The following is a 15,919-nucleotide window of genomic DNA, read 5'->3' as shown; positions in this document are numbered from 1 at the left end:
GCCTTCTTTTGTTTTTAATCACAGACTCAACAAAAATTAGGAAAACAATTTTTTTAATAATATTCCTCTCGATACTATCTTTTGATTGAAAGAAGCTTCTGTCCAAGTTTGGTAAAAATCAAGGAAAATTTATGCCACTATGTTGTGTAAATCTCCAAAAAAATTATGACTTGAAAATTGGGAACTATCAAGCAAGCCACATATGTGGTAAAGGCATTGATTGAAATCTTTACCCAGAATTGTTTGTTATTGGACTAAATTTCACCTCTCTTTTTCATCACACAACTAGACTTGATGGGCTTTGTTCACTGTTGAAGGCTATACAGTGACCTATAGTTGTAAATTTCTGTGTCATTTTGTATCTTGTGGAGAGTTGTCTCATTGGCAATCACACCACATCTTCTATTTTATATTACTTGGATAGAGTTGTCTCATTGGCAATCACACCACATCTTCTATTTTATATTACTTGGATGGAGAGTTGTCTCATTGGCACTCACACCACATCTTCTTATATAAGTGTTAAAAGAAAGAGCTGCTTTTGATAAAAGAAGGTTTTCATCCTTTCCAAAATTAATTTAAATCCTCATAATTTCATAAATCATCCCTCGATACACAATCATAAAATAGACAAAAGTGATGCCCCAGCACTCCACTCTGAAGTAATTGTATTAAGACAAAGTCAATGTATGACTTTCGTTGATATATTATTATGTCTTGGAGACACAATTGATGCCCCCACAGATGCAAAGTGTTATTTTTAAATAACTATAACATTTAACTGCTTACACCCCAAAAAAGATGAAGTTCAATTATCTCCCAAAAGAGCAATTCAAATAAAAATCAAAACCCTTAACGCATGCACACCCTCATTATATGTACAGACAGCCAGCAAAGTGAAAAATTCCTAACATTCAAACTGTAGGAGTAGTTATCTCGAAAGGCTCCTCTTCTGCAAGTAAATACTCTGAAAAATGACTAAGTTCAACTATCTTCAAAAGAGCAAACATTAATGAAAATCAAAACCCTGACCACATGCACACCTTCAATATATGTACTAACAGACAGCAAAGTGAAAATTCCTTAGATTCAAACTGAAGAAGTAATGTGAAATAACTATATACCCATTATGGGACAGACAGACTAAAATGAAAGAATGAGAACCACAAGAACTCAAAAATTTGAATTATGAATTAATAACATGCATTTGGAAGTCTTTAATAGCTGCCTACGTAGTGCTGGCTTTGTTGAAAGCCATTTTCTATAGTTGCTAGCTAATCTACTTCAGTTTTTCTTGGGTGGAGTATTGTCTAAAACAAAGAAATTGTAAGGGTTCCACGGAACCCAGTGTCTCCCCTTCTTTTGCTGCTAATCACAGGCTCAACAAAAATGAGGAAAAAAATCAATAAAAAAATTCTTCTTGATACTATCTTTTGATTGTAAGAAGCTTTTGTCCAAGTTTGGTAAACATCTATGATTGTTTATGAATCTAATAAATGTTTTAAAAACTTTAACTGCAAACTGTATGTCATGTTAACTGGTTAACATTTATAAGTACAATACAGATACACAGGTACAAAATAATTAAATTTTTACAAAAGCTGCCAACGACAACACCATTAGAATATAGGTTTGCTATGTCTCACTTTGTCAACTTAAGTCCAAGGCTCGACAAAAATAAAAAAAAATCCTCACATAAATCATGAAAGGTTAGATAAAACTGGCCAAGAAGATGGTAAAAAATTAATAAACCATGATGACCAATACCCACTGCTTGCTATAGCTGTCAATACGTTATGACTGTGCTGAAGAAGAGAAACAAACACTGAATAAGTTTCAAATAGATTTTATTTGTGATCTTGAAACATGTTTTGCAAGATTTGAGTTTTTTTAACATTTTATTCCATGTCATATCAGAAATATATGAGTATGCTTACTTGTCTAACAAGTAATTCTCACACCATTTTATAATAATTTTTATTTGTAAGATGAAAAATACAGTTCTCCCAAAAAAAAAAAGCTGCAATTATTTGCAAGGTAATCAAACGCCTGCCTCATATTAATCAAAAGCATGTAATATTATAGAAACTAAGAGAGCAGTGGTGAATCAATTATGAAAATTTAATTTAATTACCATGATTAAGATTTCAAATGGAATGTTTTATGAGAACATTAATTAACAATACAAAAATCTTCAACAGCCAAATTGTGAAATAGCAAAGCTGTTTACAACCACAATTTATCAATTAATACAAAAGTCAAAGAAGATCAATGTAATGGAATTCTTATCATAGCAAAACAATGATTAGAATGTCCCCAGACCAATAGATACATTCATTTACTAGTCCAAGGATATTTTTAAATAACATACATTCATCGAAATCAATGATATTGGCAAAAATGAAAATTGAAAATATTTGAGACATCAATAAAGGCAGTATGCATTAATGACCATAAGAGAAAAAACTTTTGAAAATATTTAAAATTTCATCACAGGTAGCTTTTACTAGGACTTCAAACTCCAATATTTATGTACATGTATAAAATATAAATTCAATGTATAAAAAGGCAGTAAGATAGGAATGTTTCGGTATTCTTATAAACAAAATAAGTTGGAAAAAACGTTTTTGTACACAAATATAACATTTTGTCCATTTTTGTTTCATTTACCTTATACATTTTCATTTTAATAGGTGAAATTTTACAACCCCCTTATTGAAACCTTTTGTCCTTGATATTTTAGCATTTGTAAAAAAAAATATTTGTACAAATTTTGAAGAACCGGAGTGTGTTGAAGTTATTTAAAATTAAAAATTATACAATTGAATATCATAAATAAAATAACTTAAAAACTACATAGGATGAAAAAATATTATGATTTTATCATAACACTGCAACATTTATACTCGACACAAAACATAAAAGTTATAAAAACTACACTGACAGTTTTTAACAGGTGATATGGCTATTCTGTACAAGGATTTGTTTTCACAATAAATAAAACAACAGATTTTAAACTGGTACCAATGGGAGACAATTATTAGATGACTAGAAATAGACAATTAAATAAATAAATAAGTACTCTGGCATTAAAATGGACAAAATACATTTATTGCATCTTTATCAAACTGAATAATAAATAATGTAATTGGTGAATGATGAATTAATGAACATATTACTGAGTAGATATGTATCGTGCTTTTATTTGTTTTTTTTCGTCATTTAAAAATTGCATAGTGTTAAGATGAATTTTTTGTTTTCTTTGGGATTTTGAAAATCATTTTCATTCAGCAACAGCTTCCAGATTTTGGAGTGCCTACTAGAAAAAGTTTAAAAATAGGGAGAACAATTTTTTTTTAACAATTTGCCTCACAAGGAAAATGATATCGTTACAAGAAAATAGATTGGGTCAAACTCCTCTGAAGCAGTAACTGCCATTGGGGCAGCTAGATATGACATAATAACAGACAAACTATATGTAAATATATATGGGAACTTTTGTGAATGGACTTTTGTGTGCATTATAATGGTCGATGGGTAAGAAAGTCAAAGCACTATGCATGCATGTATAAGCTTAAAGTGAAAATTTTGATGGTAACTAGGCTTCTCACTTTATTAGACATTTACAAAGTACAATTTGTAATTTTCAATTTATTTAAGATTTATGGTCATCAAATGTTTTCATTATAAATATATGATTTTTTTTATAACAATCATTATTTTTGTATAAAGGGATTTTGCAATATATGATTTTTCATTCTTTTAGAACAAGTTTAAGATCAGCATTGACAGTTGTCTCTGGCTGTTTAACTTTCGTTATAAAACACTCAAACTTCCAATTAATTTTTTATGGTTGAACATCGTGTAAGATTTTATTCAGCTTAAATTCCCGGACTAAAAATAGGTCAGTAACAACCAAAACTATTTTTTTTCTTCAGATTTTGATTATTTTCTCTTTGAATAAAAAAAGGAATAGATAAAAAAAATAATCTGATCAACTGACCCACCCGTTTTTACATTTATAAATGGGAACACAATACATCATTTTCTTGCCAAACTATAAAAAAACCACAAAAATCATTCAATTACATAAATCATAAATGAAAATATTATTAATCGAATATTTTAAGGATTTGTGATTTGTTAAAACTTGATCACATGTACATTTGTATTTGCTTAGTTTGAATGCTAGTACTGTTTAGTTCAGCTTTTGTGGGTTAAATACAGCATACTGCACAGGGAAACCATGAAGATACTAAAAAATACATTCTTGAAATCCCCAATTTTACATCCTTTATGCAATAGTTGTTGACAAATAATATATCAATTGTAGCCTTAGGTTGAGGTCAATACAATGTTACACAGACAATGAGAAGCATATTGAACTCAGACTTAGTGCCTCTCTGAGGTTGATGTAACTTTATATCAATCTCATACAAAGGCTTATATAATAAGTGTTGATAGTTTGTCATAAACAATCCATGAATTATTTATTTTACAGCTTCACATTAACTACATATAAATATAAACTGCACACTATTCATCTTAGGCATGAGTATATTTTCATTCGATCTAAGTCATTTTCAATTTTTCATTTTTTAAATTAGAACAAAAACATATAAATAATAGGAGATTGTTGCAAATATTTTGAAAACTTTTATAACACGTCAGAACTTTCTCATCAAGGAATTAAAATAGCTTTGAAGCAAGTGTGTTCAATAAACTAAAATTTTGAATAATGTAAGAACTTCATAATTTCTCCTTTATCAGGAATTTTCTGATTAATTTTCTTATCGATTGTGTATCAAAAATAAGTTTTCTATTAAAGTCTAATATAGACAAGATACTATTTGTCATGTTCTGACTAATTGTTAGGCTCAATTAAAAATGTGTTATTAATGTCATTGCCTCGTAAAATCATAATTTTAAAAGATCCAATGTAATGACACATTAGATGCATTTAAATCAGATAAATTAATGTAAAAACTTTTGGTGCTAAAAAAAATCTAACTCTTCAGTTCAATTTTTCAAAATATTGTATTAAAACTAGTGCATAATAAATATTCATATACAAAGCTGTATTATCAATCTAAATCATCAACAAAATCAATTTACACAAAAATATCAGATGCTTACAAAAATAGAAAACTAAAATGTTTTTTTTACATTTTTTGGGGTTTATTTTTATAACAATAAAATCTCAACAATAATGCAAGCAGCTTTCTTATGAATGAATCTGGAGGATACCTTCTATTCAAAGTACTTGCATAAATAGGTCAATGCCATGTTGACAAAAACACAATGTCTTTCACTTTAAAAGTTCACCATGCTTCTCATGGTAACTATGGTAACAGAGACCTGAGCGGTTTTATCACAGAACACCTTTTTTTCACTTTCTATAACATAAGCACTGGCATTTGTCCATTATCACCGCACTATTTCCAAAATTGAAGGATTTTTTTCTAGAATAGCCAATAATATTTTATCAATGTACTGTTTCAGTCTTAATAATTCACGTTCCTGTTCTTGAACTTTTCCCATCAACTGTAAAGGAGAGAAAAGATATCTATAAATTTTTTAAAACAAACAAATCATTTCTAGTAATTATCAAACATTCCTAAATATTACTTTTAATCAAACATAAATGATCAATGTCAATAGGGAATAGGGGTGCCGCTTAGGTTCTGTTACCACACCCTCACTGCGCTGCGGGCAGCCTTTTCATATAATTCAAATTTGAAAATGACTATACCTTTTCATATTTGTTGATAAAAATGTAACCTTTTCCCAAATTAGTTAGGTTGGTGTTGTGTTTGAAAAGTGTATGAAATTTCCATATATATGTAATGTTTACTTCAAGTGAAACTTACTACATCGAAAAAAAATCAGGGATTTCAAGTAACAAGTAATTGGAACTTGAGTGACCTGGTCATATATTTCAGTTAGATTTCACCATCTGTTCACTTATTTCAAGCTGGGAAATTTGAACTATTTCTTGCAGCACGTGCTATCACCCTGAATATTGGAAGTCAACATTACTTATTTATAAAATAACAAGTCAATTTTAGTTAAAGGGAAGATAACTCATACATCTCCAGAATTCTTTATCAACCTAGAATTGGAAGCAATATTTACACATCTATAGGAACCAATGTTATTTTGGGGGTTCCAAAATAGACTTCACACATGATTTTAATAAATAAATGTTTTATATCGTACCTCAGTTTTAGTAAGATGTTCTAATTCTGATGCTAACGACTGTTCCTGGCTGCCTTCAGTCAAGTTTCTGCCTTCAGATATACATCGTGAAAGCAACTGAGCATTTAAGTCTTCGTTTAACTCAAGTAGACCTCTGTTCTCCTGCAATGCAATAGAATTTTATGAATATTTTTGAATATATATTATGAAATTCAGTAAGCCTCCAAAGCTAAAAAGATGTATTCAATATCCCATAGAAATTATTATGCTGTACAAGTTGTGTACAGAATAAAATAAGTGATACATTTTAATTGCTTTTACATTTAATTTCCTCTCTTTATATTTCATATGTTAATGCATTAAAACAATGCAAATTCTTTTTTCTATTGTTAGATTAAATGCTAGTATATCCAGTCCCCTTTCTCAAATTAGTTACTTTTTCTTAATTGATTGAGAAAAGGTTAGCAAAAGTAGTCAAAAATTGTTTCTAAATTAAGTGAAACAATGTATTTTCCTATGTGCAAATCAGCTATGAAGCATCTAGACCACTAATATATATATGAACTACAAATACATTGAACAACAATGAAGCAAAAAATTAATAAAAACAAGATTTTTCTGTGATATTCCATAATAATTTACAAAGCAAATTTTACAAGGCACTTTTGATTAATACATAAAATTCAAAGCTTTCATGCACAGCAATAGATTGTACAATCGTTCACATTCCATTTGTAAATAAATATTTAAAATTTTCTTTATCAGTAAATAGCATAACATTAACCTGAGTTATAGTAGGTTAAATATTGAAAGATTTTTGTTATCATTTATATTAAATTGGAATTTATGTTTCAATCCATTTCAAGTTTGCTTTAAAAAATCTGTATGATGTATCTTTCATGCAATCTGACAAGGTTTTATTGTATTACAATATGTTATTTGGATATTCAAGTAAATAAAACAGGCAAAATTTTTAAATTCATAAAAAATAAAAATAGGGAATTGATATAGGTTCTTTCCTGAACTAAAATGGGACCATGTCCATCATAAGAGGAAAAGAAGACAAACTAAAATGAGGCATCATGCTAGTGTTTAAAGACTGTAATGTGAAGAAGCATACCACAGCAAAACCATACATGTTACAAACCTGTGATAATGAATTCCATTCCACCGTTAATGCCTGATGAAATGAAGGGTTCATTTTTGTCAATTTATAACTAATTTTAAAAACTCATGATTATTAATTAAATTGATTTGAATAAATAACGAATGCGATTTTCTTTATATTTTTAATTTTACAGATGTTTGTTTTGTTCAAATTAAAATGATATAACATTTCATCTCATTCCACACAACAAAGCTTTATTAAAACTGTTGATAAAATGAAACCCATCTCCAGCTTGCTTTCTAAGTCAACAACTTATTAGTGTTATAAGCCAAACATAATGACACAAATCAGTTTTCCTCAATAATTCATTATTTTTATACTTTTTTCAGAAATTCATCAAATTTCATAGTTTTAAAAACTTCTTTTTTCATGGCAGAAAGATCTACAATGAGTGAGTGTTGAAATATACAAGTGCTGAAAGTATTTGGTCTAAAAAATTAAAACATATGGTGAACATCATGATAGACATGGCTAGTTAAAATCAAATCAAATCCATCAATAGAACTTTGAAAAATATAATAAATTTTGTTCTCTTTGGTAATTATTTTTTCAAACACATATATCGGCTAATAAGGTTGAAGAGCTTAACATTTGATGTGATATCTATGTAGAGCTAAACAGCAAAAATGTTGATATAATATTTATGTAGAGCTAAACAGTATGATAAATAATTTGAAATCACTTTCATTGCAGCTTCACACTAGGTATCAGTAACTGTCAAAAGCCAAGCATTATGTCCTGAACAACTTTTTATAACCAACCTCTTTTAATCTGTGTATCTCCGTCTGAAGAGTTTGATATCGACCTTGAACTTGTATTTGACTGTCTCGTCTTGGTCTAACTTCTGCTTCTATTTTATATTGCCGTAATTCTCCCAATTCTTTCCCTAATTCATCCAAAAGCTGTAAGAAGAAAAATCAATTCATGATGAATTCTTTGTGATTTGAAAAAATCACAAATCATTTAACTCCATTAAAAGTAATGAAAGTATTCAAACAGTGATCGATCTTCTCTGTAAATTTTTACTTTGTAAAGCTTTTTTTTCATCACATTTTCTGCTTTACATATTTTTTGTCTATTAAGTTTACACAATGAAGCTTACTTCATTAATACACTAAATTTTGTTTCAATCCATTTAACTGATAACATCTAAACAAATTTTAACCTAAACATTCATTATCTGACTTTTTAAAATTTTACCACACTTTTCCATAGCCATCAAAGCTTGGGACAACATCCCAATTTGTCATACACTAAAACAGATCAGAACTCCAATAAAACATGTGCATTAAGAGTTTCAGGTTAATATGACTTTCAAGTATCCTTATCCAAAGCTTAAACCTTAACAAATAAATTCATCCTTAGGTTTTACTTCAGTAAAGTTTTGAGTTATTAAAAATTCTTTATACAACTTATTGTACATTACCTGTCCAGTAGTTTCTCGTTCTCTGTCAAACTTTAACTTTAGATCAGAGTTCTCATTCATAACAGAGCTATATTCTACTTGTATTTCTGTTATTTTATCTTCTAATTCTAATTTTTCCTGTAATTATAAAAATAAACCATAAATATTTAGCCTTGTTTTTGTTTAGGTGATTTTAATTTTGTTTTTCATTTGACAAATGCTAATAGAAGGGCAACTGCATATCAGGGTTAAACAAGAATGTGTTCCAAGTACACAGATGCCCCATTTGCACTATAATTTTCTATGTTCAGAGGACCATGAACTTGGGGTAAAACTCTAATTTGGCATTAAAATTAGAAAGATCATATCATAGGGAACATGTGTACTAAGTTTCAAGTTGATAGGACTTCAACATCATCAAAAACTTTAACCGAAAGCGGGACAAAGGGATGGACGCCGATGGACAGATGAACGAAGACGGAAGACAGAACGGACAACAGACCAAAAAACATAATGCCCCTCAACAATCATAGGTGGGGCATAAAAAAAGATCACCTCAACTGTAACTTAGATGTTTATTCTTTTTCATTTTCAAAAGTTTCCAAATTTTAGATAAACAGGGACATGAAGCTTAACACATTTCTTTAACCTGAAAAGTGACATATCATATACAAAGGTGCTTGTATGCAGACTTTGGAAGGATGACGATCATAAACAGGCACAAACATTTAGGTTTTCCTTAATCCACTAAAACTGATTCCCACAAAAATAAATGTACTCTTTTATTATTCCAAAGGAGCCCCTGGATGTTAGACAGTCATCCACATTTCCAAAAGGGCTTATGATGTCATATGTGACCAACAAGTCAACCAATTAAAATCAAGTCATCTAACTGATGGGGATAAAATCAAATTATTTAATGGTCTTTCTTTCATTTGAAATGAATTCCTCCATAAATGCAATCAACCGTAACACACCTTGCGAGTCTTATAGTTGTACTTGAAAATATTTTACATATATTGTCCCCAGTTCTGATTATTTCCCATTAGAATATGTATCCTATTTGTCTGTAGTAACAATCACTTACTATTTTTAATCTATCTATTTCACCTCTTAGTCTGGGATTTTCCATTTTCAGCAGCTCATTTTCTTTTTCTAAATTCTGCAGCCTATAATTTAAATAATTTATATTTGTACATGATTGATAGTGTATGAATTATGTTAAATAAATGGAGATACCTGATTGCAAATATGTTGAATCCTAAATGTTTTGAATGAGAGGAAACATTTAAATTATCTCAATAAATCTATTTGTATATTTCAGGGTACATTATTATACATAATTTTTTACTTCTAATATAACCTTATTAAAACATTTCAAAGGGAGACAATTTGTGATATTTTCTGCAGGGCAGAAAATGTACAATTTTTTTTTAGTAAAAATAAACAACTTACCTTTGAGTGAAGTATTCCATTTGTTCTGACTTTTCTCTTTCTTGACGAGACTACAATATAAACAGAATTCCATTAATGATCTACCAGCAAGGTGCAGTACTCAGGTGAGATAATTGATTTTATTGATTGGACAGGTAAATTTTACTATATGATTGATAGTGTGTGAAGTCTAATGCTGATGAGAATACCTGATTTTCAATGTTTCTGGGCGAAATAAAACTGATTATTGTAGAAACAACAATAGATGGATTTGCATGTTGTCTATTATTTCCACCTCATGTCATCAAACCAATTGTATAGATTTATGAAGTGAAACCAGAATTAATTTCCTCAAAGGAAATATTTGTGTTAATATATCAAATTATCAATGAATTCGTGAGTGTCATTAACCTCCCAATAATAGTTTTGTGTTTAAAAATGGAAATGGAAGGTTAAAAAATCAAGATAATAATTTTCATTGTCTAATCAATTTAATATCTAATTTATCGTTTATATCATTAGTATATTACAAAGTATTTTCAATTGGTATCTTTTATTCATAAATAAGATGGCCTATTACTATATTTGATCTAAAACAGAACAACAGTTGTCAAATACATTTGATCGTTACCAAAAAAAATTTTAAGGGTTCCGCGGAACCCAGTGTCTCGCCTACTTTTGCTGTAAATTGCGGGCTCAACAAAAATGAGGAAAAAAATCAATAAAAATTTTCCTCTTGATACCATCTTATGATTGTAAGAAGCTTCTGTCTAAGTTTGGTAAAAATCTAGGATAGTTAATAAATCTAATGAATGTTTTGAAAACTTTAACTGCAAACTGTTTGTAATGTTAACTTAAAGAAAATCTAAGTCCATTTAAAAATAAAATACAGAAAAAATGGAGTTATCTTTTTACAAAATTAACTTCTGTATACTATTTTATGATCATAAATAAGCTTCTGTCCAAGTTTGGTACACACCCAGGATAGTTTAAGAAAGTTATTAAAATATTAAAAACTTTAACCACAGAGTGAATGTAATGTTTCCCCGAAGAAAAACTAAGTCCATTTATAAGTAAAATACGGAAAAAATGGATTTATATTTTTACAAAATTTACTTCTGGATACTATCTTATGATCATAAACAAGCTTCTGTCCAAGTTTGGTACACACCCAGGATAGTTTTAGAAAGTTATTAAAATTTTAAAAACTTTAACCACAGAGTGAATGTAATGTTTCCCTGCAGAAAAACTAAGTCAATTTAAAAGTAAAATACGGAAAAAATGGATTTATATTTTTACAAAATTTACTTCTGGATACTATCTTATGATCATAAACAAGCTTCTGTCCAAGTTTGGTACAAACCCAGGATAGTTTAAGAAAGTTATTAAAATTCTAAAAACTTTAACCACAGAGTGAATGTTATGTTTCCCCCCAGAAAAAACTAAGTCTATTTATAAGTAAAATACGGAAAAAATGGAATTTTAATTTTACAACATTTACTTCTGGATACTATCATATGATCATAAACAAGCTTCTGTCCAAGTTTGGTAGAAATCCAGTATAGTTTAAGAAAGTTATTAAAATTTCAAAAACTTTAACCACAGAGTGAATATTTGTTGACGCCGCTGCCGACACTGACGACGACGGAATGTGGGATCGCTTAGTCTCGCTTTTTCGACTAAAGTCGAAGGCTCGACAAAAATAAACAAGAATGTGTCACCAGTGCACAGATGCCCCATCTGCACTATTGTTTTCTGTGTTCAGCCGACCGTGAAACTGGGGGAAAATCTCTAATTTGCCATTAAAATTAGAAAGTTCATATCGTAGGGAACATGTGTACTAAGTTTCAAATTGATTTGACTTCAACTTCATCAAAAACTACATCAACCAAAACTTTTACCTTAAGCGGAACAGACGGACGAACAAATGAATGGATGGATGCACAGACAAAAAAAAACATAATGGGGCATAAAACACACAAAACACTTTTTTCAATTCAATAAAAAACAAAAGTACACTTTTCACCCATTCCATTTGAGAGAAAATATCAGGTTATATTCTGTGACTGGCATTAATTTCCATTTTAAGTCAAAAAGAATTATTTGAGAAAAAAATTAAGACGTAAATATCCAGTCAAGTATGATGTAGGTTGGTATGAGAAATAGCCAATGATTTTTAATTTCAAAGTTGAAGTTATCTATTACTAATGTAATGTAATGTGAATCTGAATTTTATTTATCAATTATTGCTTGTTCCTCACCAGTATATCTTTATATTTTTTCTGTTCATCTGAAACTCTTTCATCAGACTTCACCTCCACATCTTTAACCTGTTCCTCTAACATGTGGATTCTAGAAAAAATAAGAAAAAACCATAATTGTAAAGTGGTAGACATTTATTACAAGCACCTGTTTTTATAATTGAATTTTCAATATTTGTAAAAGAGAAAAACCTGGAAATTCTCCTAAATTGATAAGCTAGCTCTATCATATTGGAATTGTTGTCATGAGGGTTAATACCAATAAGGACCATAGTAATGTTTTAACATTAAAACAAATCACATAATCAAGGTCTATTATAATTGACTTTCTAGTGAGAAGAAATACATTTTGAGTAGAATTTCCTGAGTAAGAGAGATTAACAGATATGAGTACTAATCTTTCCATTATTGATACATAATTGAGTATATAAATATGTTTTTTTTTATAATGAGATCAGATGTCAGGAAATCTTTTTGTTTAATGAATTTTTAATAGAGATACTTAATTGATTATTTTACAACATTAATATTCCAAAACATTAAAATACTGATATAAGCAAAGAAATGTAAAAGAATAACAACAGCCAGTTAATAAGCATTTTGAAGATTTAGCTAGAAATATAGTCCAAAAAAATATGTATAAAAAAAGAAGAGAAGAAAGCCTAGCTTCATTCTTAAGATGAAAAAAATGGCCTAATTAAAATTAAATAAAGCCTTCATGCAATTTACTACAGAAAGAAAACAGCACAAAATACCTCAAAGCATAGAATTACAAAATTAACAACAGAAGCATGCTGTTCCTAACTTCATGTATACATGTTTCTCTTATTGAAAAGTAAAAATAAGCAAAAATAAAAAATAATAAAATTGTAAATATAAGGAATAAAAAAAGTTTCGAAAGGACTTTTTTGAAATATATTTTTTGTGTAATCTAAACAATTGTCTGGATATAGACAGGAATTACAAATATCCAACACAAAAGGATGAAGTAAACAGATTACAGCCGATTTCATTGAGTATGTAGACAAAGGTAATACCTTTGGTTTAGCTTGCTTGTTAGTCGAACCGTAAAATCATTTTTAGGTTAGATAACTACCCTCCTATAAGACTGTTGGACTAGACTACTTTAAAAGGAGGGTAGTATACCTGACCTAATAATGACTTCATGGTTCAGCTAACAAGCAAGCTAACCAAAGATATTACCTTTAGCTACACACTCAATGAAATCATCTGTAACAAAATAAATAAAAAAAATCTGAAAGACCACAATATAAATGCAAAATAATACATGTAATTAAATAATAAGCCGCTATGTTTTACTACCAACAACCACTATAATATGTGCATGCCTTACCTGTCAACAATACTAGAGAAAACAAAATGTGACAAAATATACATCAGACAAAGGTATACTACCCATCACATTAGGCTAAACGTATAATAGTATAAACTTACATATTAGACAAGTGTTTGTTCACATGCCTAGAACATAATAGGTTATTACAGAAAATCAAGTAGAAATTGTATAAGATTGTTGGAGATTCTAAACATTTTGAAAATAAGATAAAAGCAACTAGGTCACTGTTTCAAGGGCTTTCTGCAGAGTTTGAAAATGCTAGAGATAAATTTTTGAGATTATATATCAATATCTCTGACAATTTTTTCCACAGTTGTAGAGAAGAGCCCTAGACCTGAGGGCGGGATAAGAGCGTTTTAACCCATGTAACTCTCTCTGTTTAGGCCACTAGTGCCAGTAGTTTGATGATTGTGTCTTTATCCATTAATACTTATTATCCAAAGTAATCAGTACTTCCAGGATTGATTTTTTGTCCCAAGACAAAAAGGAGGTCTGATCCTTCCATTGTAAATTGATTGATTATTGGTTGTTTAAGGTTGGACCATATGGAGTAAATGAATATATATTGTCAAAAACTATAACCTTAATAAACACTTGATTAACTGGATAGGTGCTTGATTAAGAATACCAGCTCCCCATTCTACACTACCTATCACAAAAGCATTCAACCTTTCCCTGATAGAGTGGGATGCACAAAGCTGAGCATGTATATAGAGACATACATGTATAAGACAAGAGGTGTTACATTCAGGTTACCTTGTATTCAGCTTTCTAAATGCTGCCCTGTTAGTTATCATTATTAATTAATTAATTTAAGTACTTTTAAGTTTCTCCAGAAGCATTTTATTTTAATATGAATTGTTTGCACATGAAACAACTATGAGGTGAAGACAAACAGAACTTTGTGAATCTTACAATATTATTTTATTATTTTACAATACAATGTACATGTTGTATTACTATATTATGTAGTATGCATTAAAATCTGTATACAACGATATGAAAGTTTTTCTTTATGGCCAATCAAATCTAACCTGATTGATTTGTCAAATTCACTGGTGATCACTTAAAATGCTTTATCAAACCCCTAATCTGTATGATGCCACATAATTGAATTCAGTAACAGTTACAACCCTTAATATGTATTATGCTATGTCCCGTGGAAAATATCTGGATTTGAATCAATTATTTATGAATGGTTTTGGTTTCCATAGGGGAAATATCTATAGAAGTGAATATTTACCTCTCCATGAGCACAGAGTTTTCATCTTTAAGTTTATAATGAGCACCATCAGTATTACTCTTTTCTTCTGATAAATTGGTCAACTGTTTCTCAAGAAACTGAACCTGTAATAAAATAAATAATTACAAACACATGGAGATAAATGAAAACTGTGTTACGTCCATTATTTATGGTTTAATAAAGATCATTAAATAAAAAAAAATGCTAGTCAACAATCTTTTTTTCAAATTATTGAAACAAGTCAGAAGTCATGGTATAAGAACGGTTATTATTGCAGAAAAGAAATCATATTTCCCTGCATTTCATTGGAGGTAGTAATGATGCAAATTATTTAGGTTTATAGTTCTGTGAGTTGATACACAAGTTTTTGTTTCAAAATAAGATACTTTTAATACTCTGTGGATTCATTTTTGGTGGATTTCGTATGTACCGTACATGAATAGGTAAACTATGAATTTTAAATGTTTAACCAAGTACACATTTTCTTTAGACTTGCGCAAGACTTTGGCAAAACCACAAAATAAAATGTCAACGAAAAGTGTTTTGCCCAAGCAGCACAACAAATAGAACCAAAACACTAAATGAATCCACAGTAGAAAGAATAATAAACAGGGATGTGTCCATGGGACACAGATGATGCCACGACTTGCACATCATAATTATAATAAGAAGTTATTATTTTAAAGGGACATAAGTGAAGAAAGGTAGAAGTGACACTTCCAAATTCAAACTTGATCTGTATCTTGTGGTAATAACCATTGTGTATAAGTTTCTCACCATTGGTTGAGACAAACTAAAGTAAGAGAATGTCAACGAAAAATTTAGAAATTTGTCCAAGTGTGAAGGGAAATAA

The 15,919-nt window shown here is 29.4% G+C and overlaps 1 protein-coding gene across 7 annotated transcripts in view; it reads right to left on the bottom strand.

Annotated features, from left to right (window-relative positions):
* Nucleotides 1–1,830: 1,830 nt before the first annotated feature.
* The window catches only part of LOC134725496 (rab11 family-interacting protein 4A-like), a 39,458-nt gene continuing 25,369 nt past the window's right edge, over nt 1,831–15,919 (bottom strand). For 4 of the 7 annotated variants that reach the window (XM_063589366.1, XM_063589362.1, XM_063589359.1 and 1 more), the window contains 10 exons: nt 15,067–15,170; nt 14,580–14,606; nt 12,467–12,557; nt 10,227–10,276; nt 9,859–9,940; nt 8,793–8,909; nt 8,128–8,268; nt 7,346–7,378; nt 6,220–6,360; nt 1,831–5,544 (listed from right to left, as the gene is read on the bottom strand). In XM_063589366.1, the coding sequence (XP_063445436.1) occupies nt 5,428–5,544; nt 6,220–6,360; nt 7,346–7,378; nt 8,128–8,268; nt 8,793–8,909; nt 9,859–9,940; nt 10,227–10,276; nt 12,467–12,557; nt 14,580–14,606; nt 15,067–15,170 (903 nt within the window). In that variant the 3' untranslated portion in view covers nt 1,831–5,427. The remainder of the gene's footprint in view (nt 5,545–6,219; nt 6,361–7,345; nt 7,379–8,127; nt 8,269–8,792; nt 8,910–9,858; nt 9,941–10,226; nt 10,277–12,466; nt 12,558–14,579; nt 14,607–15,066; nt 15,171–15,919) is intronic. The other 3 variants (XM_063589365.1, XM_063589360.1, XM_063589361.1) reach the window with 2 other exon arrangements.

Source organism: Mytilus trossulus, chromosome 7, assembly GCF_036588685.1.
Source record: "Mytilus trossulus isolate FHL-02 chromosome 7, PNRI_Mtr1.1.1.hap1, whole genome shotgun sequence".
Classification (NCBI taxonomy): Eukaryota; Metazoa; Mollusca; class Bivalvia; order Mytilida; family Mytilidae; genus Mytilus; species Mytilus trossulus.
This window is presented reverse-complemented; position numbering and strand designations above follow the sequence as displayed.